Below are 27,561 nucleotides of genomic sequence, written 5' to 3' on the forward strand. Positions count from 1 at the left end.
TAAATTTCTTCATCATCTGCAGAGCTAGTTGGTATATAAACTTGTACTACTGTAGTAGGTGTGGGCTTCGTATCTATCTTGGCCACAATAATGCATTCACTATGCTGTTTGTAGTAGCTTACCCGCATTCCTATTTTCCTATTCATTATTAAACCTACTCCTGCATTACCCCTATTTGATTTTGTGTTTATAACCCTGTAGTCACCTGACCAGAAGTCTTGTTCCTCCTGCCACCGAACTTCACTTATTCCCACTATATCTAACTTCAACCTATCCATTTCCCTTTTTAAATTTTCTAACCTACCTGCCCAATTAAGGGATATGACATTCCACGCTCCGATCCGTAGAACACCAGTTTTCATTCTCCTGATAATGACAACCTCTTGAGTAGTCCCTGCCCGGAGATCCGAATGGGGGACTATTTTACCACCGGAATATTTTACCCAAGAGGACGCCATCATCATTTAATCATACAGTTAAGCTGCATGCCCTCGGGAAAAGTTACGGCTGTAGTTTCCCCTTGCTTTCAGCCGTTCGCAGTACCAGCACAGCAAGGCCGTTTTGGTTATTGTTACAAGGCCGGATCAGTCAATCATCCAGACTGTTGCCCTTGCAACTACTGAAAAGGCTGCTGCCCCTCTTCAGGAACCACACGTTTGTCTGGCCTCTCAGCAGATACCCCTCCATTGTGGTTGTACCAAGGGTACGGCTATCTGTATCACTGAGGCACGCAAGCCTCCCCACCAACGGCAAGGTCCATGGTTCATGGGGGGGCTGTTTCAGTGATCATATATTAAATAATTATCATAATAAGTTATCGAGAGAAATGGTTAGTGATAGATATAACATATCTCTTAATTTGAGCAGTTATGAAATGATCTGACTATATCAAGGGCTATGATTTGAAAAGGACCTACTGCTGTAGGCAGAGTTTTAAGAGGTATTTTTGATCTTGATCCTTGCACTCTCTTAGCACATGGAAGACAATTTAGAAAGTATTCTTTCACATCTTTCTTCTGTTGTGGCTACCAATAATGGCCTCCAATGCTTGCTTGCAAAGTGCTTTGTATGCTATCATGACATGGTTGTAGTGTCCACTTACAGATAGGCTTAGCACCTCATCCACTTGCAGGATCTTAATTTTCATACTCAACACCTCTGTCTTTTTGTTTAACTTGCCAGGATTGAGTTTGACTGTTATTGTTGTTGTTGTTGTTGTGGTCTTCAGTTCTGAGACTGGTTTGATGCAGCTCTCCATGCTACTCTATCCTGTGCAAGCTTCTTCATCTCCCAGTACCTACTGCAACCTACATCCTTCTGAATCTGGTTAGTGTATTCATCTCTTGGTCTCCCTTGGTCTTGACTGTTTAGTCATATTCACTAAGTTTTAAGGCTCATCCAACAAGTCTGCTACTGGGATCTTTTAAATTTAAAAAGCCATTGTAAAATGGCGTAATCTATCATTACTGTGAACTGTCATCTGAATAAGTAACACCAAAAGTAACGGGCATTAAAAACAAGTGATAGAAGATCTTTTTCCAGGGTACTGTAATTTAGTTCAGCTTGATTCAGCTGACTTGATGTGTAACCAGTTGGTTTTTCTTCACCAGCTAGTATTTGACTTAAAATGCAGCCGACAGGTATGTTGCTAGCATCACATGACAAGGTAAAAGGTTGCATAAAATCCGGGTAAGAATTTCCTTCAGTTTTAACGTGGCACTCTCGAAATATGCTGTCCAAACAAAAGTAGTTCCCTTCTTTAGTAATTTTGTGAGCAGTTTTGGGGTGGCTGCATAATTTTCCATGAAACAACAATAGTAATTTGTTAATCCAAGAGATGATTGCAGTTCTGCAACATTTCTTGGTGCTTGAAAATTGTTCAATGCATCCTTTTAAATGCAAATCTGGTCAGACATCATCTGCAGCAATATAGAGCACTTGTTACTGCATAAAAGTGCACTTTCCCAATTTCAAATTCAGACTGGCATCACTAACAGAAATTAGCATGCTTCTCAGTTGTTCTGCATGTTTTCTTGTCATACTTGAAGAAACAGTTACAGCATCCAGATATATTAGAAACATGATTGGCTTTAAACCAAATTAAAGTGTAACAGCAAAATGTTGAAATGTAGGAGTGTTTCAGAGGCCATAGAGCATCCTTAGGTATTCGTAATGACTGGAAGGTACAACAAAAGCTGTTTTTTTTACCAACCTATTGGAGCTATAAGAATTTGATGGTAGACAGTGTCCATATATAAGGTGGTGAAGAATTTGCACAACAGTGTTATCCCCTTGGAAAGGGGATAAGTATCAAGTTTCATGATCTGATTGACTGCTCGCATATCTATATTAATGCGATACCCTTTTCTTAATTATTGGTTGTCTTGAGAACAAACGGTAGGTAAAGACCAGAGGCTGAAAGGTGGTTTAATTATTTCCAAAATTATCTACTACACTCACTGGCAAAAATGTACCCTTGCTTGTTGTACTCATTTTACATAATCTCTGCTTTCTGTTCACTATCTAATACCTCATTTCTTGTTAATGGATCCATTGAGAAAATATCTCCTCTTAAAAAATCTTTGTTCACTTCTGTCCAAACAGTTTTCCCTGTACTGCCCGATATTTTCTCGGTTTTGTATAACTTCAATGCTGTGGTACCTGCTTTTGTGCATTGTCAGAACATGGCATTCATTCTGGAGTCCTTCACATTCTTACAACAGGAATGCTACCAAAGTGGTGAACATTTCCCCCAATTTGGGAGTTAACTATGTAATGAAAATGGTGAAGGAAATCATTGCCTAAAATGGTATCAGAGTTGTGGTCATGCTTCCATACCACTTTGTATATTAACTGGTACCTCCTTCCATCTATTTCTAGTTCCATGCATTGCAAACTTATTGGCTAAACTACCTTTTTTTTCGATCCACTCAGTCTACAATGTTGTGGTTTTAATTCTCGAGCTCGAGTGGATTTAATGAACAAAATACTTACTTGGGCACCCAAATCTGTGGTAATGATAGACAGCCTACCATTTATTTCACCTTCAAAATTACATTTGCAACTTCAGTGAGTCCTACCTTTTACTGGATTCGCTTCATAGAATGAGAGTGAGGGGCAGTGGCAGAACCACTCCTGCATGCTTTTCCCGTATTCGCATTCCTTTATGCATTTTCATAACCTATTTGGTTAGCCAAGTGTGATGCTGTAGAGACTGACAGTACGCTCTCACATTTCCAGTCTTCCTACAGTAGGTGCACGATGGTGCCAAACTCTCAGGAGCTTTGTGACTTGGGAGTTTTCAACGAGTGCAGCACACATTAGCAATGAATTCACATCTAGTGGAGTTTACCCTGGTGGAAGATCAGACAAATTGGGGAGAGTCCTCATGTGGAAATGTGAGCCATACAGCTGCCATTAGTGTGCTCAGCAAAGCAAACTTTACCTCAGCACCTACTTGTGAGTCAGTCCTGCGAACAAATACATCTACACAGTGAGATTCAGCTTCACTGTGTAATACATCATTCCTTTCATTACCTTCTCCTAGTACATATGTATGACATGACACAGCTCTTATATTCTGTCAGCAAAATGATCTAAATCCTCTCTGGAATTTTGGCATAGGATGGGAAATACAATAGCTAATGCTGTGCATTTCCTCATAGCTGTCCACTAGCCCTTTTGAAAGAACATCTAATGCTTAGGTACATCTGAGCCCTTCCTGAGTATATCTGAGCTCTTCCATGGAATTTACACAAGTGCATACCTCTCCTTGCAACTTAAGATCAGTGACTCCTACCGACACCTCGTCACTCTATATGGACTATTTCCTTACATTTGTTATATTTTGAATGAAAGTGTGGACATTTTTGTCCGATTTGCTTGTGAAGTTGGGGACCAGTTTGTACATCCCCTCCGGAGTGTAGTCATGATTGGAAAATGATGTGGACTTGTAGTTGATACACAGTACTCAGGTTTAGGAAAAGAAGTCATGTCGGTTTGTTTCTTCATGGGGACTATGTGACGAAGTTTCCCAGGATGATAAGAGATGACGACTCCAGTAGCTCCAGAACCGTCTTGAAGGAGAAGGTAAAATTCAGAGGAGGAGAAACTAAGCCAATTAGCGTCAATGTAGATGGCAGCTCAGAGCAGAAGAGAGAGATGTTTTTCAGTTGTGCTTCAGAAGCCCTCAGTTGACCAGTCAAGTGATCTGGTGGCATGATTTGACTGGAGAGGAGGCTTTGCTGATGATGATTCAGTCTATTCCAGTGTGAATTGGTCGATTGTTATTGCTTCAGCTGAAAGGCAATGGACAAAATAGGTAGAACCTTTGTAAAATTTAAATAATAAAAATTACTCATTTTCAGAGCTGGAGGATCACTTTGTACATGGTTTATCCTATAAAAACGTTTGGTAAATCAGTTCATGCCATAGAAAAAAGTGAGAAAGTATCACTTTAAATTTGACAATTTCTTAGTAAAGTGCAGGGTGTCCATCACTGAAATTCCAATTTCAGAATGCTGTAGAAAGACAACCATTGCTGAGAATGACATCAAATTTGGACAGCATATTATTGACACAGGAAGAAATGTCATGCAACAAATTTAAGGAAAATTTTACCAGTAGATGTTGCTGTAAGCATCTTAACGTAAATATGTGGCGGCTACAAATTACAGATGAATCACAGCAAGGTGACTATGGTTTGAGTTGCACATTACACAGTCCGTATTATTAAGTGCATGACTTCAAAAGTTCAACAGTCAACAGTTGCGGCACTGTTAGTTAGGTAAGTTCATCTGCCATGGCAAGGTCATACCACGTTGGATGGGAAAAATTTGTTTTTAATTGTCCTGAGGCCAAAAACTGCATAAAGAGCAAACTGATGTCAGTTTGTATTTGCCATGAGACTGGCATAAGACATGTTCAACATGTTGTCCACCATTTTGTGCCACAAGTTGAAATCGAGAAACAACATGTTCCACAACATGTATGAGTGCCTCAGGGATCATGTTCAGAATGCATTGCGCAATGCGTGCATTAAATTCAGCTACATTGGTATTTAGAGCACTGAGCATATGATCTCCAGATGACTCCACTGCCAGATGTCACACAGAGCAAAATAAGGTAATCTGTACAGACAGGTTGTAGGGAGATGATGGCTGATAATCCTAGCATTTCTGAAATGCCTCTGCAGCTGCCACTTCACTGGCTGTGCAGTGTGCAGAGGAGTGCTGTCTTGCATTAAATAATGCTGTCCACACTGTTGAAGGGTTGGAATGATGTTGATGCCCAAAAGACTCTCGTAGCCTTTACCAGTCATGGTATAGATAACAGGATTCTCAGAACTCATCTTCTCGAATAAATACAGTTCTATGATAAACAATGGCGTCAATCTGCACCACATAGTTACCTTAGCAGGATGAAGTGTTACTGGTTGATGTGCTTGTGGATTTCCCATTGCCAGTCTTCTGCAATTTTGCCTACTGACACGTCCATGGAGATGGAATTGAACTTTGTTTGACCACATAATATTCCATGGCCATTCATTGCCCACTTCCAAGCTAGCAAGAAATTCCAGAGTGAATATTTATGTTGCTGGCAGGTCTGCAGGAAGGAACTCCTGAACATGGATGATTTTGTATGGCTGTCAATGCAGGGTGCTTCGTAGGATTTTATGCACTGTGCTTGCAGGCATGTCCAGTGTATGGGCAGTTACCCGTGCACTGCATGTTCACTCACCCCCACCCTACCCCTCCTGCAGTGGTCTGGCCACATCGTAGATGGATATTGGATCAACTACTTTTTTCCCCTGTTGCACATTGCATGTCGCAAGAACCTGTCTTTTCAAAATTGGTAATCATTTTCTCCATACCCATAGCAGACATTGGACCAATGCCTTTCTTCATACCCTTGAGTGCACAGAACTTCTGCAGGGATACTGGTTCACAGACACTGTTCTTGTAAAAGAGCTTTACCAGCAACATGTAATGCTTCATGGAGACGGTCATGTTGGATGCCTGGATTGCAAACTGTGGAACAGCTGTGTGCCTTGTGTATATTGGTGTGCATATTCTGACATTTACAGAGCCATCTATTGGTGTCTTCTCCCCCCCCTCTCTCTCTCTCTCTCTCTCTCTCTCTCTCTCTCTCCCCCCCTCTCCCCCCCTCTCCCCCCCCTCTCCCCCCCCCTCTCCCCCCCCTCTCCCCCCCACCCCCTTCCTGTTTCCTCTTGCATCAGTAATATGCTCTTCAAATTTGACATCCTTCAAGCAGTGGGTCTCTGTCTCCCCTGTTTTGAAACTGGAACTTTAATTATTGACACCCTATACTTTGGTTTTCAAAATAACTTTCATGTTGTTGACTATTGTATTTTTGTTACAAATGAAAAACAATAATATATGAAATGAACATAATATCAATGACCCAGAAGTTGTTGAATATATGCCTCACTGTGATAGATTGCTAGTGTGTCATAGAACTAATAGAGAGATGGAAAAAGATAGTGATTCTTCATGCTTGTAATTGCCATTAAGATATTCCTATGTTCATTAGGGTAATTAATGACATTTGTCTGTCTACATTTGGTATAGGCATTTTTAGTATATGAGACCTTCACAGCCAAATAACCTTATGATAAGACTGCTCAAAAACAGACAGAAATTGATGAAATCCTTGGAATGGGGAAACAAAGCTGGAGATGTTGGTACAGATGGACAGTACCAGAACATTAAAAACAAAAATAACTGTAACTGTAGCCATATTAATATATGTCTATTTTTGTTGACAAATTTTTTTAAATATAATTAAGTCACCTCATGAGGTTTTCTGGGGCCCTTTAGAGGCATCACAAATGTTTCAGATCCTCTGATTGGGTGGGCAATACATGTCCAAAATTTGTAGGCAGACACAAATGTTGTGCTGTTCAGATTGTAGTGAGATGAAATATGAGTGAGGGACATGAAACTAAAGAGAATTTTCAGTGTTGTTGTTGTCATCCTCAGTTTGAAGACTATAGACTCAGCACTGCATATTAGTGTATCCTGTGTGAAGACTCTTCAGCTCTGTCTACTGCAACCTACACTCTTTTGAACCTACTTGCTGCAATCAAGTCCAGCCTACACTTGTCCCACCTTACAGTTCTTTCCATTACCGAATTAACTATTCGTTGGTGTCCCAGGATGTGTTCTATCAACCTATCCTTCATTCAAGCTGTTCCATGAGGCTGTTTACTCCCCAGTTTGGTGCATTACCTCTTCATTAGCTACTCGATCTACTCATCTTATCCTCGGAATCATTCTTTAAACACAATATTTCAAAAGCTTTTATTCTTTTCTTGGGTATATTGTTTATCATCCATAAGGCCATTCCCAAGATAAAGATTTTCAGAATAAGCTTCCTAGAACTTAAATTCAATCCGATTATTAGCACTGATTAAATTTATCGGGCAAGTCCTCCTTTAATTACATCACCCTAGTCCATGTTCTACTATTTTCTTCCTCTCTTCCTTTCCCTACTTTTGAATCAACTGCAGAGCTACATGGCATATATACTTGTACAGCTGCTGATGACTTTGTGCCTATCAATGATAACACATTTAATTCTTGATAGTTAACCCACATTTCTGTTTTCTGGTACATACTACCTCAGTTTGATTTTGTGTTGATAATCTGTTACTCATCTGACCAGAAATCCGTTTCTTCCTGCCACCACACTTCATTAATTCACACTATGTTCCTATATCACTTTCTCTTTTCAAGTTCTGTAACCTTCCTACACAGTTAAGGGCGCTAACACTACATTCTAGAATGCCAGATTTTTTTGTTCTTCTTTATGTAGTTCAATAAAGGTTAACCTCTATAAGTGGAGTAACAATTGCTGGAATAGCTATGACAGCTGGGATAGAGAAATTACACAACAAATTTAAGGGTTATGCAATATATAAAAGGTAATCAAACTTTAATGGTTTTGGGAATCTTTTGCAATGAAGCCAAAGAAGATAGAAATGTTAGTAATGCATGTTAGAGGAATGAATTAATAAAAGCAGGAATGTGAAAGACTCTTAAAACAGTTGGCTCAATACAGAACTAATGTAGCACATAGAATGTGTATAAGAGCAGCACAGAAGTTGGCAATTAAAGATATAAACTGCAGTATTACTTTGAGAAGCATCTGAAAGATAGAAGGGAAGATAAGAAAAGAATACACCAAAAGACCTTCGAGAAGTGTCCCTGTTTCATTGTCCAGAAGAAGACATCTAATTCGTAATGTATCCTAAAGAAAGTATTACAACTGAATCATTTTCTAGAGTGACAACTTAACTGAAGTCCAAATCAGTCAATAGTTCATATTTTACAATATCACATTATACAGGGTGTTATAAAAAGGTATGGCCAAACTTTCAGGAAACATTCCTCACACACAAAGAAAGAAAATGTTATGTGGACATGTGTCCAGAAACGCTTACTTTCCATGTTACAGTTCATTTTATTACTTCTCTTCAAATCACATTAATCATGGAATGGAAACATACAGCAACAGAACGTACCAGCGTGACTACAAACACTTTGTTACAGGAAATGTTCAAAATGTCCTCCGTTAGCGAGGATACGTGCATCCACCCTCCGTCGCGTGGAATCCCTGATGCACTGATGCAGCCCTGGAGAATGGCGCATTGTATCACAGCCATCCACAATACGAGCACGAAGAGTCTCTACATTTGGTACCGGGGTTGCATAGGCAAGAGCTTTCAAATGCCCCCATAAATGAAAGTCAAGAGGGTTGAGGTCAGGAGAGCGTGGAGCCCATGGAAATGGTCTGCCTCTACCAGTCCATTGGTCATCGAATCTGTTGTTGAGAAGCGTACGAACACTTCGACAGAAATGTGCAGGAGCTCCATTGTGCGTGAACCACATGTTGTGTCGTACTTGTAAAGGCACATGTTCTAGCAGCACAGGTAGAGTATCCCGTATGACATCACCAACAATGCCTGACCAAACGTTCACAGAAAATCTGTGTTGATGACGGGATTGCACACTTGTGTGCGGATTTTTGTCAGCCCACACATGTTGATTGTGAAAATTTACAATTTGATCACGTTGGAATGAAGCCTCATCCGTAAAGAGAACATTTGCACTGAAATGAGGATTGACACATTGTTGGATGAACCATTCGCAGAAGTGTACCCATGGAGGCCAATCAGCTGCTGATAGTGCCTGCACACGCTGTACGTGGTATGGAAACAACTGGTTCTCCTGTAGCACTCTCCATACCGTGACGTGGTCAACGTTACCTTGTACAGCAGCAATTTCTCTGACGCTGACATTAGGGTTATCGTCAACTGCACGAAGAATTGCCTCGTCTATTGCAGGTGTCCTCATTGTTCTAGGTCTTCCCCAGTCGCGAGTCATACACTGGAATGTTCCGTGCTCCCTAAGACGCCGATCAATTGCTTCGAACGTCTTCCTGTCAGGACACCTTCGTTCTGGAAATATGTCTCGATACAAACGTACCGCGCCGTGGCTATTGCCCTGTGCTAATCCGCACATCATATGGGCATCTGCCAACTCCGCATTTGTAAACATTGTACTGACTGCAAAACCACGTTCGTGATGAACACTAACCTGTTGATGCTACGTACTGATGTGCTTGATGCTAGTACTGTAGAGCAATGAGTCGCATGTCAACACAAGCACCGAAGTCAACAGTACCTTCCTTCAATTGGGCCAACTGGCGGTGAATCGAGGAAGTACAGTACATACTGACGAAACTAAAATGAGCTCTAACATGGAAATTAAGCGTTTCTTTATTTGTGTGTGAGGAATGTTTCCTGAAAGTTTGGCCGTACCTTTTTGTAACACCCTGTATATCATGAGATCACAATATTTCGTTCATATTCAATTGAAATTTAGTCCATGTAAAAAGATTTTGAAATTAACAAAAAAACTATTTGAAATGTTTAATGCTCTGTATCTTGATCTCATATTTCAGTTAAGTTGTTGTTACAGAGAAAACCTTAACTGCTGTCTATGCTTTAACCAATCCAATTCACATTTTAATGATTTTCTTAGCAGTTTTAAAAATACTTTACCTGCACCGTATGTTAGTTCAGGGGCCATTGTTCTGTGCTGCAAATTTATTATTTTTCTGTATTTTACATGTAAATAATTTCCATTATATTATTCACTAACCTTACTCAGCTCATTCAATATTAACTAGGAACATTGTAAACATTAAATACCATGAGGTATGACACATCTTGTCCAGCACTGTGGTAATAAATTATATAGTGGAAAGTTTATTAAAATCCCTACACTAGTTCCTGAGGTTAACTTACATGTAGAGGCAGAATAATGCAGTGCAGGTAGTTTAATTGCCATTTATAGGACATAGCTTACAGCCTCTTCTGAGCATAAAATATAATAATACTACATTACTGTTCAGTTTCTTACTATATGACCTATTTTGTTGGTTATCAAACCACTGATGAAAGGCGGGTAGGCTAATTTTTTTTTTTTCCTGGTCCATTCATTGCATATTGTCAACTGCATTGACCAGCACAATAGCTATTCTTTAACAAGTTCTCTGTATACTAAACTTCATTTTGTAATTGTTTCTTACTGGAAATGATTATAGTTCTGTATATTAACATAAAAAATACAGTTATCTTATAATGAAAGAAAGTGGACACAATGTTATATAAATACAAATCACAGTGCTTCCTTTTTCAGTAAACAGAGTAATTGCATGATCATTTGTTCTCAACTTAATGAAGATATTTGGAAATACACCTCCTCATTTTCCTTTAAATATACAGAATGACCACTAATTCATGAAATAATGTAGGTAGAGAGAGAAAAATTGACACACGTGCCTGAAATGACACAGGATTTTATTAAAATCAAAAGTGAGTGCAAAAACTCGCCAATATATGGCACTGGATGGCAACACACCAGTGACATCACATGAGAATTGTGTATAATATGAGCTGTAGTGAGAGGAGGAGTCAGCTCATCTCTAGCTGGCTCTGCTGGAAGGTGGGTGGCACTCCACCCCATATTGCTACATGTGTGAAAGACCTTTTGTGCATATTGTTTGGTGAGGATTGCATGCTGAGCCATCTTTTCCGTCATGCTCGGCCTCCCAGGTCCCCAGGAGTCACTCCATGTGATTATTGGTGGTGGCGTTACCTGACGTCGCAAGTCTATTCCTCTCAACTGTGAGTGGCATGTCAATGGTAGATCTAGGTGTCCTGCACACGGTGAACGGAGACTAGGGAGGACTCGGTGTGTTCCACTGCCCCCCCCCCCCCCCCCCCCCCCCCCCCCACCAACCAATATGTTTGAGGTCTTGTCTTTCACTGTAACTGAAACTGAGCCAATGGGACTCACTTCACCTGTTTTGGGGAAACTAGTTTTATCCAGTGTCAGGAGGAGACAAACACAAAAGGGTAGGCAGCTCAAATGTATGGAAAAGATTGTACCTCATAGGGAAATGGTAGCAAGAGAAAGGAAAGGACTCCAGTTGCGCTCAGTGTGTATGCCTGGGGGCCTCATTCAGCATGTTGAGGAGGCTATTCTGGCAGCCATTGAGGGAACAGGGTGCAACTAACTGCAGATTGTGATGCGCATTGGAACAAATGTTGCCTGTTGTCCGAGCTCAGAGGTGATTCATGGGTCATTCCAGTGACTGGCAGAGAAGGTTGAGAAGACCAGCCTTGTGTGTGGAGTTTCAACAAAGCTCACAATTTTGCAGCAATGTCCCCAGAACTAATGGTGGAAATTTAATTTTGAGTGTAGTGGAAGGACTGAATCAGAGACATCAGTGGTTCTGCGACAAGCTAGGCTGCGCCTTCCTGGACTTTGGCTAGAGGGTTAACTGTAAGGTTACCCAAAATAGGTCAGGTGTGCACTACACATCAGAGGCTGCTACTCAAGTAGCTGACTGTTTGGGGGGGGGGGGGGGCGGGGGGCACACACAATGTGTTTTTTTTTTTTTTTTTTTAGATTAGGTGACTCTTCAACCAATCCAGATAACAATAGCTGAAGGAAACCCGAAGTATCAGTGTAAGACCAAAAGAAATGCTTCCCACAGGTGAGAGTATTAAAATCTAACTAGTTAACTACTGAAGCATTCGCAATAAAATGAACAGCAGTGAACTCACATTATATTAGGTATGGAAAGCTGGTTGAAACCTGAAATTAATAGCAGTGATATTGGCACAGAAGAAGCAGAGTAGCACAGACACCGTGGTGTAGGGGTTATGATACTAGACTGTTGCATGGTGGGTTGTGAGTTCAAAACTCACCTGAATTGTAAAATTTTAATTTCTATATTCGGTTTGAGTACATTCTAGAAGGATCCAAACATGTCAATAATCATTGTACTGGAATCTCCTGTAACTTTATATATACCATATGTGTTCTGACTGGAGGCAGTTTGCTCCGTGATCTTGTATGTGCAAGTGCTGAATAAACCTTCGTTAAGTGACATTAGTGTTCGTCATTCATCTAATTACATCTTCTTCTACATGACATTAGTCTGGTGGAGGAGCTTGGTATTGGGACTTGAGATAGCGCACATTATCGACGACACAGTGGCTCCTATCAGACCTTGACAGAGCCGCCGTGTACGTGGTGAGAAACCCGAGTTTGAGCCATATTCAACAGATCGCGCTCTATAGGAGACAGAAGAAGAGGAGGATGTTACAATGACAGCAATTGTGTGCCACCACGTGAGACATCCTTCCGGGTTCTCTGGTGACAATGGCCAAGATGAGCGTATAGCCAAATTTAACAAATGGGATGACACTGTGTGTTTGGCTAATGTATTTTTCTAGTTGGATGGCACTGCCAAGCAGTGGTATGAGAACAGCGAGGGGAAGTTCACAAGCTGGGAAGTATTCCAGGTGGAACTATGTGAGTATTTCAGTGACACACAATGACAGAAGTGGAAGGCTGAAGATAAATTAAAGTGCAGGGCACAGCAGCCAGGAGAAACTACAGCATCCTACATTCATGACGTCTTGGAGCTGTGTAAAATAGTGGATCCTAGAATGAAGGAGGAAGATAAGGTTGCACATCTCATGAAGGGTGTTGCTGAGAACATGCATCAATCCCTACTCCTGAAGGAGGTTTAGAGAGTAGACTCCTTCATAAAATGGTGCCAGTATATCGAGACAATGTATCAAAAAAAAAATTAAATGCAACAATTTTTAACAGCTTCCAAATGTTGTATTGATGTCTGTGATAGATGAAAAAACTGATTTCATAAGTGTTCTTTGTCAGATAGTGAGAGAGGGAATTCAGAAGGCACTTGGATTGCACAGTGAGAAAAAAACCGAGAAGCTTCAAGTGGTCATAAGGGAGGGAGTTGAACAGACATTAACCCAATCTCTCGTCCTTCATTTCCCTTTAAAACGGTGGAGCCCCAGGCGAAGTTATATTTCTACAATGCCACATGAGGAACCTGTTTGGGCACCAAGGAAGACTAATGTCTGGAGGACCCAGGATAACCAACCAGCTGTTTCCACTGCGGACGACCGAGACATGTGGTGCAATATTGTTGAGAAAGGTGGCAGATATTTGATGATGCCTGTGCCAGAAGACAGCAGGCCACTGATCTTAGCCAACGCCAACTCCGGGACGACGAAGATGAACAAGATGATGTGGGTGCAGGATGACGTAGGTCACCATTGCTGCAAGCTAGCCGCTGGAGAGGACGCTCCCCAACATGCCGAACAAGATCTCCATCGCCGTTTAGAAGCTTCAGCCAATCACCTAGCCGCCGCAACCTGGAAAACTAAAGGGTGCGACCTTCCTTGGAGGTGAGGCTGCTGAAGAGAGAAATCCTCTGCCGCCGATCACTACAAAAAAGATACGAAACTATGTCGATATCCTCATGGATGGCCGACCAGCCCAAGCTCTTGTGGACTCTGGAGCATAATATTCAGTCATTTCGGAGAAGTACCGTCGCCAGTTGCAGAAAACCGTATTTGTTGACTACAAAACCCCTCTGCTGAAGGTGGCTAATGGGAAATATGTAAAACCTACAGGAAGATGAGTCATTCGTGTGGGTATCAGTGGCCATACACAGCCCTTAGAATTCATTGTCTTGCAAGAGTGTAGTCATGATGTCATTCTTGGATGGGACTTTTTGAAAGCTTCTCAGGCAATTATAGGTTGTGTTCGCTTGAAGATTATGCTAGACGAGATGAGATACTGTGGACAGGAAGATGCACATCTGAGTGTGTGGAGACTATGTGCTGGATGAAGTGATCATTCCTGCTGTCAGCACTAGATAGGTAACTGTCATGTGTTATGCCATGCATCAACCCATGGATCTTGTAGTGGAATGTAAGAAAAGCATACAACTGAAGAATAATTTGGACATTCCAGCCTCTGTTGCCTTGTTTAAGATCAGATTCGGTGAATTGTGGATAGTTAACTGTTGCCGAGAACCGCAGAGCCTTGCAAGACGCATGTGCATAGCAAACGCTGAGCCATTAATTGCAGAACAGCTGAGCATCATAGGAACTTCCCATGCCGAGTCTGTGGGCGAAATTAGCACTACCACTACGAGACAAGATCTTCTATCTCGACTATCACTAGATCTCACTAAGGAACAACAGAAGAAGCTACTTGCCATTCTTAAAGAGTTCTCTGAATGCTTCAATCCACAGGTGAAGAGCAAATTAGACAAATCAACAGTGAAGCACCGGATTAGTACTGGAGACCATCAACCAATAAGCCAGAGGGCATACTGTGTGTCAGCAACAGAACGTCGAATAATTCATGACGTGGTAGAGAAAGTGATGAATAATGACGTCATTCAGCCTTCGAAGAGCCATTACCAGTGGTCATTACCAGTGGTTCTTGTCAGGAAAAAGGATGGCATTTGGCGCTTTTGTGCTGATTACAGGAAGCTTAATAAGATAACTAAAAAGGATGTTTACCCTCTTCCACAAATTGACGATACACTAGATTGTCTGAAGGGGGCTAAGTTTTCCTCAACCATGGACATGTACTCGGGATACTGGAAAATCGAAGTAGATGAGGCTGATCATGAGAAAACTGCATTCATCACCCCTGAGGGGCTGTATGAGTTTAAGGTAATGCCGTTTGGTTTGTGTAATGCACCAGCAACTTTGAACGGATGATGGATAATCTTGTAAGTCACCTGAAGTGGATGATATGTCTTTGTTATTTAGATGACATTATAGTGTTCTCAGAGGCATTTGATAAACACATAAAAAGACTGAGGGCCATTCCTAAGTGTCTCCAACAAGACAGACTGAAACTTAATCTAAGAAAGTGGCTCTTTGGAGCAAAAGAAATCAAAATACTCTGACACCTTGTGTCAAATGAATGTGTGCGGCCAGACCCAGAAAAGGTGAGATCTATAATAGAATTTCCTATTCCTAAAAGTATTAGAGATGTGAGAAGCTTCCTCAGATTGTGTTCTTATTACTGTCATTTTACCAAAGATTTTTGTATCAAATCCAGGCACTCCAAGAGCTGTTAAAAGACAATGCTAAATTTATCTGGGGTGGTGCTCAGCAAGATTCTTTTTGGGGAAATTTAAGTGTAAATCAAAAGGTTGGGGAAATGGCAAATAGAGGTTGTTTTTTTGTCGCAGTAGGCAAACTCAAATCCACTGAGACAGAAATTGAAGCAGTATGTGAGATTGGCCAAAACTCAGTATCAGCGGCGAGCATAAAATGAAAATTGTATCTTTCTATCGCCCATGAGACTCATCTCGTTAGGTAACTGAAAGCCTTAGAAAAAAACCTCAATTCACTTGTATATATAAGTTCCCCAATCATACTGTAATCACTGGTGGAGACTTTAAACATCCAACAATCAATTGGGAAAATTACAGTTTTGTTAGTGATGGGCATAAGACATCCTGTGGAACTTTACTAAATGCTGAAAACTACCTAGAAGGGGTAGTTATGAACATCACTCATGATGGAAATATGTTGGATCTAATGGTAACAAATAGACCTGACCTTGTTGAGGATGTCCACATCGAAACTGGTATCAGTGAGCATGGCACGTTTGTGGCAACATTGATTACCAATGTAAAAAGAACAACTAAAACAGGCAGAAAGCTATATATGTTGAGGAAACTAGACAAAATATCATTATTGTTTATCTCAATGAGAAACTTGAAACTGCATCATAGGGTAGGAGCGTGTGGAGGAACTGTGCTCAATTTTAAAAGAATAGTTGACCATGCACCGGATAGATATGTACCCAGTAGAACAGCTCATAATGGGAGGGAACCTCAAAGGTATATATTCACTGTAAAGAAACTTCTAAAAAAACAGATTACTGTGTAATAGGTGTAAAACGAAGCATAGAACTGTAAATAAATGCTGAATGAAACACGTTTGGCTGTCAAGAGGGCAATGTGTGATGCCTTCAATGACTACCATAGAAGAATATTGTCAAATGACATTTCACAAGATCCAAAGAGATTCTGTTCACCTGTAACGCCTTTTAGTGGCACCAAATGTAGTGTCCAGTACCTCGTCACTAAGACAGGAACTGAAATTGAGGGTAGCAAAGCAAAATCTGAAATGCTTAACTCCATTTTCATATGTTCCTTTACAAAGGAAGACCCAAGAGAATTACCCCAATTTAATCATCGTACCACTGGAAAGATGAATGGAATAAGTATTAGTATCAGTGGTGTTGAGAAATGCTCAAATCTTTAAAACAGAACAAAGCTCCAGGGCCCAATGGAATCCCTGTGAGATTGTGTACTGAATTCGTGGGTGAGTTAGCCCCCTCTTCTAACTATAATCTGTTGTAGATACCTCGATCGAAAAACTGTAATCAGTTCTTGGAAAAAGGCAAAGGTCACATCCATCTACAAGAAAGATAGTATAAGTGATCCACAAAACTGCTGTCCAATATCCTTTGACACCAGTTTGTTAGATAATCTTAGAACCTATTCTGAGCTCTAACATACTGAGATATCTTGAACAGCTCTGACGAAGGACATTTCCTGAAATTTTATCAATATGCCTGTCAGTTTCTCAACATCTCAGTTTTGCAGCAAGCGACACTTTGTCCATTCTCTTCACCAGGTGTGTAGTAATTTGCATGACTGATCCTTGCATTGTTTTGTAGTCCATGACATAGTTGGTAATAGTTTTACAAACACGAAATTAAAAAGTTTTCCAGATTTATGATCATGTTGTAAAGTTATATAGAGCAGCATCAGTGTTAAAACCCACTGAAACGATGTGATGATGCAGCCTTGTATCCATACATGTTTTATTAAAAATAACAAGGGCTGCAAAAGCCAATATTCATAAACATTAAGTTGTGTGTGTGGACATGCAGCCAAAATTGCTAACCACAAAAAGTTTGGCATTAGTGTTTGTGGCCATACTGTAAACAGTTTTTCTCATGATTATTAGTTTAATTTTTCCAGAGCTTCCTGGGTGCATTCCTTCCTTCCTTCCTTCCTTCCTTCCTTCCTTCCTTCCTTCCTTGTCCCAATATCCACCAGTTCCAGTTCAGGAGTACTATGGGAATTCACAATTTTCACAGAGAATTAACCATACTTGTATGTAGGCTGTTATTACACTGGGATTTCCATTCCCAATGGCATTTTAAAGCTACTGTCACTGCTCCTCTCTGGGGAGGAATCTGTGTACCTCTTCCGTCTGTTTCTAGTGTACATTGCACTTTCAAATGTGACAGTTTTTCAGTGTGTTGGTGCTTCATATAACTGGGGTGGTACATTGGAACCAGGCCTCTATTTACTGTATTTTACATACTATAAGATACACCTTTCTCTTTTAAAAATTGCCTCCAAAATTCATGTGCTTCTTATACTCGAAATTAATACAATTCCTGCCAGTCTTAAAAATGTCCATATATTCTATGCAGAGGAAAACTCACTCTATATGGCACTGGTAGCAGAAGTGCACCTATGCAATGAACATGAGTTTCAAGGGTTCACAAGCTTGGTAACACTGTCTCCCTCATGCCCTGCAATCACAAACCCAGAACACTGTGTAGCCATTGCAGTCTACAGTGCCAGAGAACCTGAATTGAAAGTGATTTGTGTTATCAGTAACAGTACATCATTTCTGTTAGTAGCTACTTTCATAATGGAAAAAATAAAAGTTATTCTTATGATGAAGGCTATACATGGAATAACATGGAAGCAGAGCAACTGAGTGGCATTTTGGTCCTCCACATACAGAAAAAGCCATTTGCAATTGGCGGGCTATTAAAGAAGAACTGGGGGAGAAAAAAAATGAGAAAAATTAAATGTGCAAATAGAGGACTGAATGTAAAATGAACAAAACTAGATGATGACGTACTGAAATGACACCGTCAAAATGGCACTGGAATTAATACAAAAATGATTCAAATACATGCTCATAAGCTAGCTCTAGAAGTGGAACTTAAGACTTTAAGGGTAGTGTTGGTTGGTGCTACAGGTTTATGAAGCGTCATGTACTTAGCATGTGAACCAAAACCAAAAGATCTCAGAAAATACCACAAGAGTATGAAGAGAAAATATTATCTTTCCATCACTTTATTATTCAGTGTGGAACTAAAGCAAATATGGCCGAAACTCCTCTGACATGTGATGGGCAGATTAACAGAACTGTTGCCATGAAAGGTGATAAAACTGTAACTAAAAAAACAAGTGGGTAAGAAAAAATGCACTATGCTGTTCTACTTTCATGTTGTGCTGATGGTACTAAAGTTAATCCAATTATCATTTTCAAGCACAGAACAATGCCAAAACCCTCTGAAATACTGCCAGGCAATGTTGTTCATGCGCATGACAAGGGTTGGATGGACAAGGCTGGTATGGAATTATGGATTAACAGAGTGTGGGAGAGGAAGCAAGGTATTTTATTCAAGAAGAGTTCTGTTCTTTTGCTAGATCATTTTAGTGGCCATTTGAAAAATTTTGTGAAATAGAAATTGAGACAGGGAAATACAGAGCTTGCTGTTATTCTGGGAGGAGATAACTTCACAACTGCAACCTCTTGATGTCTTGAAAAATAAACTGTTTAAAGTGTATATGAGAGAGGAATGGAACAAATTGATGAGGGCTGAAACCCAACATGAATTCACATTGAAGAGAGCTTTGAAATGATCTACAATCAAACAGTTGTGTCAGTGAATAAAACATTTGTGGTCTAGAGTGAGAGAAGACATTGTTAAATATTTCAAGTGGGGCATAAGTAATGCTCTTGATGCCAGTGAAGACCATCTTATATGTGAAGAGGACATTGATGAAGAAGAAATAGTTCTCAGGGATTTTAAAGGTCAGTTCAGCTTTATACATTAAGAATTTCTTTTTAGTCTGGCTTTGTAGTTTGATAATAAAAATGGTATAATATTACTTTAAAAAATAACTTAAAAATTAAGGAGCATCTTCTAGCCCGTAAGATCAGTACCTGGAAAACGGTCCAATAACTACTTCCAGGCTAGCCAGTACACCAGTCCCCATCATTAATCCATGAAGCAGATTGGACCTGGGACCAGCTTGACTCCTGTGTTGCAAAAACACACATTTTAACACGCTTATTTACTCAGGAGCTTGTTTTCCACCTAGCTTTTAGTTTGATAGGTAAGGTGGTTAACAGGTTTTGATATCTAAGATTTTATTCTGGTAGGTACTGTGACTTTCATGACTGGTAATACTTTGTGGGTGCTCAAAATGCCAAATTGAACTATGATTCAGTTTACACACTAAAATGTTATAAGAAAACCTGTCTGGATAGCTGAGTGTGTTAGAGTACCACATTATCAGAATGTGGATCAAATCTGCCCTGTGGTTTAACAAGTGTGCTGGTCAGCCTGAACGTGGTTTTGAGGTGGCTTTCCACAGCCACCTAGGTAGACACTGTAATGGTTCCTATGTCTCACTTCCTATGGATAATGTACAAACACTTGGTACCACAGTGTCGTATTTTACCATGCAATTTCACTGTAGATGGACATTAGAGGTACACAGATTCATCTCTAGGTAAGAACTGGCAGTAACTCTAAATTGCCTTTGGGAGTGGCTACCCCATCATAATAATAACCTGTATATGGCTGTGGTTTGTTCTTCATGAAATAGAAGTAACATACTGGTCCCAATATGGCACTGGCTGGATAAAAGGGCATCACACAAGAAAGAAGTATTAAAAGAATTTTTGTATCACATTGACCATAAAGCTCCTTCACCGATTGTTTTCAATAACAGCCATAAACATAAACATCATGGAACAGCTCTATTTAGCTCGATGTATTATATGAATTTAGATGTCTTCAATTATTAAAAAATGCTGACAGACTCGAGTAAAGCACATTTCATTTTACATAATTTTGAATTGATGAAAATAGGAAACAGTGTTGAAATTGAGGAAATTGTTGTTACACCCAACACCAGTTTAACTCATCAAGTGAAAAAATTCTTTTTTTCAGCTGAAACGCCGCCAACTTCAGCTGCGGACACAGTATGAAGGTATACCTCCTGGTTTGGTGCTATTAAACCTGTTGTACAAAGGTTGTCAGGACTGTGTAAAACCTCCTACCACTGAAGGCGATGTAAGTGAAGCATTGCTCATAATCATGGCTTTTATATTGCTTATGTCTTTAAATGAGAGATTATTTTCATTTTGCTCCAGTCTTGAAAGTTTCTTAAACAAGTTTCGTCTGTAGTATAGTAAAGACAAAAATTTGCTGAATCTCAATTCTTTTCCCTTGCATTTGAGTTGATCAACTTCCTTAGTTGAAAATCTTTTTCCAAGAAGACTAGAGCAAAAATAAATGTGTCAAATATCAGCATTGTTACAACATCCACAGCACTTAATAGTAAGGGAAGTGGAAGTTTATTGTCTCTTAACATACAATTTCAAGTCATTGACTTAAATGTACAGGAGACTCAACAAAACATAAAAACTGGTTTACAGTTTTCCTTATAATACCAGTAACATAATATACAGTACTGAATAATTACTTAATTAAGCAATTAATAGTTTTTCTTCAGAAGTAACAAAGTTTTAAGATTAACAGTCCTAAGTACTTGCTCTCTCCTGCTCAAATTTTCAGGTTGTCATTTATGATTCTTCTACTGAATAGTAACATTTCTGCAATAGTTTCTCATATAAGGATTTTTTCAGTGTTTCTAAATTTATGCTGAGCAATGCTCTTCCATTCACTTTGTTATAAATTTTCATACACATATAGTGTGGTGTTTGAGCATAAATTTTTAAATAGTGGGTTGGTAGCATAAAATTATTTTGATTTCTGGTGTTGTAATCATGCTGAAAATGATTTGCTACAAATAAATCAGAGTTACTGTGTAAAGACAATCATCTCATATAAGTATAGTCAGGAAACACATAGTATACTCAGATTTTTTAGGAGTGGGTGATACGATTTTCTTCGCCCTACATTGTGCATATTTCTAATGATGGTTTTCTGAAGTTTTAGTATTCGACACATATAGTTTGACGTATCCCAAAATACAATTCCATACCTTATTACTTACTCAAAGTAGCTGTGATATACTACTTTTCTTATGCCCATACTGGTAGCATTGTACAGTATTCTCATTTAATTTATTTGCAAGGTACTGTGTGTGTGACCCCATGATAGATTTATATCTAGTTGCATTCCCATGAATTTCACACAGCTAGCTTCCTGCAAAACCTGGTTTCTGTGACTGATCTGAATATCATTTAATTTTGCTTGTTTTGTTTTAAATTGCATTAACTGAGTCTTCCTTGTTTAATTTTAACCCATTTAAATCAAACCAGGTATCTAAGTTTTCTAAAGCATTTAATACAGTTTGTGGAATTTCATCTGTAATGTTACTTTCAATGATTAAAGGTGTGTCATCTGCAAATAAAATTCAATGACACTCAATATTAAATAGCAGATCATTTATGTAAAACAAAAACAGAATGGGACCTAAGACAGAACCTTGGGGTACTCCTTGTGATGAAATGGTTGTCCAGTTATTTTAGAGACTGTTTTTAACACTTTTGTTGGCATCCCATCCCATCCCATCCTGCTGATGTTTTATTTTTTGGTGACAGTATCACATTTTCTGTATCTTTTACTGTAGTTTTTGTAAATGTACTCAAAAATTCACCATGAGGCTGCTCACCATTGAAGAAATTGACTGCGTCTGGATACTCTGCTACATTGTTTACATTTATGAAGAATTCATTAAACAATTTAAAAATTTGAGCAAGATTTACAATAGTTTTATCCTCTATCTTGATTTCAGAAATATCATGGCCTCTACCTGTGGCACCTGTTTCAGCTTTGATCACTGACCATAATGCCTTTGATTTGTTTTCACTATCCAATATAATTATATTATTTGCCAGTTCTTTGGCTGCCTTTACAACTTTTTTAAAAAATATTTTTGTAATCTTTTACATAGGTAACAAAATCAGGACTTTTATTATGTTTTAGTTCCCTATGTAGCCATCTTTTTCTTGCACTCGAGATTTTTATTCCTTCAGTAATCCACTTTACTTTATTTCCTACTTTTTCATGATGCACAGAAAGGGGGAAAGTTTCATTAAAAACGAGCAGGAATTTTTCCGAGAAAGTAGCAAAATTTTCAGAGCATGAAATACTATGATCTATAGACCACTCCACTTTATTTAATCTACGTTCAAATAAGTTTGTATTTTCTTTGCTGAACTGGCGTTTGGTGTAGGTTTTTTTTTAGCAAGGTTCTATTGTTTTTGGTAAGTTCTATTGTTTTTGCTAACTCCATAAACAGAGTACAATGATCAGAAAGTCCTTAATCCAAACAAAACTTATTTGCCTCATTATAAGTGTAATTGGTTAAAATATTAGTGTAATTGGTTAAAATATTAGTGTAATTGGTTAAAATATTATCTATACATGTTGCAGACACTTCATTTACATGAGTGAAATCAGTTAAATTTGCACTGAAACCCGATGTTTGAATCATATCAATGAATTTTGTTGAGTTATTGGCTTCACTGGCTAGATCTTTGTTGAAATCAGCGTTTATTATGACACTCTTCTTGGTTTCTTTTTGAAGTTTTTGCAATAGACGCAGGAATTTCGAAAAAAAATGTTTCATTATTTCTGCGCCCGGAATTCTGTGCCCAGATAAAATTACAATATTTTGCCGTAATTCTACGCAGCAACATTCAAATATACATTCTTCACTAAGGGAATCAAAATCGAGTCTTGCTTTATATTCCATTGATCTTTCCACTAGTATGCATGATCCGCCTCAAGTTAAATTACTTCTACAAAAGCTGCTGGCAACATAAAAATTATCAAGGTTATTTAAGATTTTGATACTATCCTTTGTAAGCCAGTGTTCATTCAAGCATACAATCTTGATATTTGGTTTTTCTGACAAAATGATTTGCAAGTCATTAATTTTTGTTTCTCTGCCATCTGTGTAATTTGAACTTAACCCATTTATGTTCAAGTGCATTACTAACGTATTGTTACTTCATTGAATATTCCTAATGGCATCTGGTTTGAAACTTCGTTATCAATTTTTACACCCCCATATTTGCATACTAGTTTCCCTTGTCAAGTATGTTCTTACATATATCACTATATATATTGCTGAATGTTGCTGATCCTTGCCTGTTCAGATGCAGTCCATCTTGTCCCAGACATTTATCACTAATAAATTTGTTCGAATCCACGAAAACTACACCAAGGCTGTTGCACTGTTCTCTGATGCGATTGTTTATCCTCTCTATGTATTTATCACTTACCGATCTTCTGTGCAGGATACTACTAATAATGAGTGTCTTAATAATCTATATTACCAAGCAAGTAACTGGGGGTTTGGTAACACTGTTCCAGCTGAGGTTGCATATCCAGTGGCTCCTAGGTGTAACAGTTACTTGATTTCAGTATGTCCTGTGATTACTGGCCAAATTTAAAAATTTAAGTTACTGTCATGCTATCATAACTAACCCATTAAAAAATATACTCTTATGTTAAAGGTTTAATACAGTAAGACAAATACTACAGTTAGAACCCGTGTATGCGCCTTGAGCAACATAGGAAATCACCCCGAGTGTATTCAACCAATATTTGAGAACAAGGGCTTTTAGTGATTTCCAACGAATTTAAACTAAATTTCAAACCTTTGAGGGAATAGGATATAGTTGTAGGTAAACAATTAGAATTCTCTCAGGTACAGATTTATTAGCACTTCGCTTCTACACAGATACAAGTCCAGAGGCTAACTGCCGTTAGTGGCCAACATCCCCAAAGCCCTCTCCTCAAAGATAGCACACTTATACACTGAACAAATATCAATATTTATGGTGCTCTATGCCACACCTTTATCAATTTTTTCTGGCTGATATTCACCATGATGAAAGGAGAAAATATGTTGCTTACTACAATTTCAGTTTTCTTGCAGTAAAACTTCAGCATTAGGTGTGACATTTTAATTTATTACTTCTTTAACACTAACTCTATTTACAACAGTTTTGCAGGCTGTCCAGTCTATATTCATTCAGTGTTTTATTAATGAAAGCACATTAAGCATGACTGGATACCTTTCCTAAACTAACCTTACTGTCATGCATAACATCAAATACATCTTGATGCATTAATTCATTTTTAATCAGACACTTGATGTTGTCCAATACACGGAAGCCTGATTCTTTAAAGAATCGGGGAAATACTCGTTAACTAATGTTAGTGAAAAAAGTAGTGTGTTAATGTGGAAAGGAGTAGTACGACGATGAAGCGAAAAAATGTTGGTAAATTACATGGTTTTTCTAACTGTCTTTATCCCCATGTTGCATGTAGTGAAGCAGCCCAAATCGGTGTTTTTAAAATTGGTGAACAACTATTTTTTTGGGCTGATATTCTCTTTTGTTTTGCTCATAAATATTTTATGACAAGTGTGAATCACTGTGACAAAATTCTTCTTATCTGTTCCATTTCCAAATTGTTAGTTTTTGATACTTTGGTCACTATTATTGTTTTCTACATTTAAAGGACATTTGGAATTTGTCTAGAGAGCTGTAATATGAAATTTGCATGTTAATGTTAGTTTATTACTTGACCCTTCTCTTACAGACGGATTGCTTACTTTTTGTGCTGACTACTGCTGGACGGGACCTGGACCAAGAACTCCCACAACAATTGCAGCAGCTCCTTGCTAAAATTAGAGACACTTTCCTCACAGCAGCTGCTACTCCCCTCATTAAAAAGCATCTCCTGCAGTTGATTGAGCTTCACGCATCACGGTGGCAGTTACCTGCATCAGCTGTTATGTATTACACCACACCACAGTACAGTCGTTCAGCAGCTACCTAATTTTTAGTAACCCACTACTCTGAAATCTCTCTGAATTGTGGAGTGCTGTATTTTCAAAAGTTTCCATGATTCTGCAAAGTTGAACTGTACCTTGTTAATATTTATTGTAGAATAATTAATGTGATCTAGGTCGGATGTGAAATTGATGCTTGCAAAATTTGAAAGAAAACATTTCAAGTTATTTAATGTTAAAGCTTTAAAGATGCAATTATTGATGGCTTCTATAACATTGTGGGGCTCCACGTCACCTACAGAAAGGTATATACTGTATAAAATGACAATACTAAATATCTTTTAATGTTATATTTTGATTAGTGTAATCATATTAGAATGACTGCAGGATTCCACTGTTATTGAAAAATCAAAAGTGGTGATGTTTAATGAATAAGGGATTACTTGATTTGTCAAAGAGGTTGTTAGGCAGTATGTGGTGAAATATGATGACAGTAGCAACCTCTTAGCTGTAATAAGCTGCATTCATTTTGCCATAGCTTGCAGTCAAGAATCTTGGCCTCTTACACTACACTTCAGGGAACCGATGAAAGATTATGTTCTTTTTGTGAATTGTGTTACTCAAGTAACTTAGTTTGAGAAATTGTGTTGTATCAAATATGTCAGCACTTCAAGACATCATTGAATGAAATAACAACATTGCTTGTTTTGGTACAACACTGCCAATTCTTGTGTTGGATTCCACTACTATGTCATAGGATACATCGAAATGTCCAGATATATATGTGATGCGTAATTCAAACAGATGAACAATAGAGCAGAATGGCAAGTAATATTTCTACCTGAATTTGAAACTAATTTAGTGGAAGTCCTTTGCTAATTCATAATGTGTATACATATCTGTTAAAACAAGAACATTGAGTGTTATGGTGTATTAATTAAATGTAGTATGTGTGTTACTCATGACATGTTTTTCATGTTACAAAGGAGTTTATTTTCTTCTGGTAAATCATATATTTCATATTGGTAACCAAACATTGTGAACTTGTATACTCATTCTGGAGTCCCTGTTCCTATTTACACTGTTTTACAGCCTACATACTAGTATATATGTCGCTCCATTCAATTAGACGGACAGACCATAACTCATTATATCATATGGCCAGAAAAACATATGATAACAGCAGCAGTTGTTGCAAAATACTTAACAGTTTGCAAATTTTGGATGAAAGTTGTAGATTTCATTGTCCAGTAATTTAAATGGTGCTTTTATACAACTTATAACCAAAGAGGCTCTTAATGAAGTGGTGCTGTTTATTATTATTTTGGATTGAATCTGTAAATAAAACATTCATAGTCATTGCCCTGTCTGAAACACGTGTTTCAGATCACTTCACAATATCTAAGCAGTATAACTTTAGAATTTTCCATTTCTTGTTTGTGTTTGTGCATTTTGAGTTAACTTGTCTGTTGGTAGATGAACACACAAAGTAATTGTGTTAAGTTTAGTTTCATGTTGATGTGCTCTTTTGTTAATTTCACATTTTGTTGTTATGTCGTCATTACTATATTTATTTTCTAAAGTTTGGATTATTGATACAGAAGAATATGGCTCATCACTTAGGTGTTGTACTTAAGTTTCATGCAGCCATTCTGTATAAATTCCAAAGCAAGTTAATAAAATGCAGAGTTGAGACAGCAAAATTTGATTATATATAAAATATTTAAAAAAGAAGTACTTTGTATATATGTGTTTTGTTATAAGATATACTTCATGTTTTGTACACTAGAAGATGTTACTTTCTTTACTCATTCCTCATATATCATCTTTTTTCTGGATGTGCCTTAGGAAGAAATCAGGGTTTCTTAACTAAATACTGAAATACATAAATACGTAACATTTTCTACTTTGTGAAATATCTAGTCTTATTGTTATACTACATTTGTATTTCTAATAAATAAGACAATTGAGATTTGATAATTGTATTTTCTCTTCTTTCTTACTTTGTATGTGCAACACTCTTTCTTCATGGTGTGAAACAGTGTGCCACAGAGATTCAGTGATAGATTCCCTTTTTTAGCACAGCTGTTAAAAAGTTTATAGATTTCATTCACACAGCTCTGACCTACAGAGGGTAATAAATAAGAATGAATACTTAACATGGAAGTGAAATAACTAGGCTAATCATAAAATTGACTGAGTGGGGCACTGACCAACTGAAATTAGTGAGTTATTCTGTGCATTGAATAAAAGTGAATTCAAAGACTGCGTTATAATATT

The 27,561-nt window shown here is 38.3% G+C and overlaps 1 protein-coding gene across 2 annotated transcripts in view; it reads left to right on the forward strand.

Annotated features, from left to right (window-relative positions):
- LOC126481012 (uncharacterized) overlaps positions 1–27,261 on the forward strand; it is a 513,788-nt gene extending 486,527 nt beyond the window's left edge. For both annotated transcript variants that reach the window (XM_050104472.1, XM_050104479.1), the window contains 2 exons: positions 20,454–20,576; positions 25,089–27,261. In XM_050104472.1, the coding sequence (XP_049960429.1) occupies positions 20,454–20,576; positions 25,089–25,328 (363 nt within the window). In that variant the 3' untranslated portion in view covers positions 25,329–27,261. The remainder of the gene's footprint in view (positions 1–20,453; positions 20,577–25,088) is intronic.
- Positions 27,262–27,561: the final 300 nt, after the last annotated feature.

This window comes from Schistocerca serialis, chromosome 1 (genome assembly GCF_023864345.2).
Source record: "Schistocerca serialis cubense isolate TAMUIC-IGC-003099 chromosome 1, iqSchSeri2.2, whole genome shotgun sequence".
Lineage (NCBI taxonomy): Eukaryota > Metazoa > Arthropoda > Insecta > Orthoptera > Acrididae > Schistocerca > Schistocerca serialis.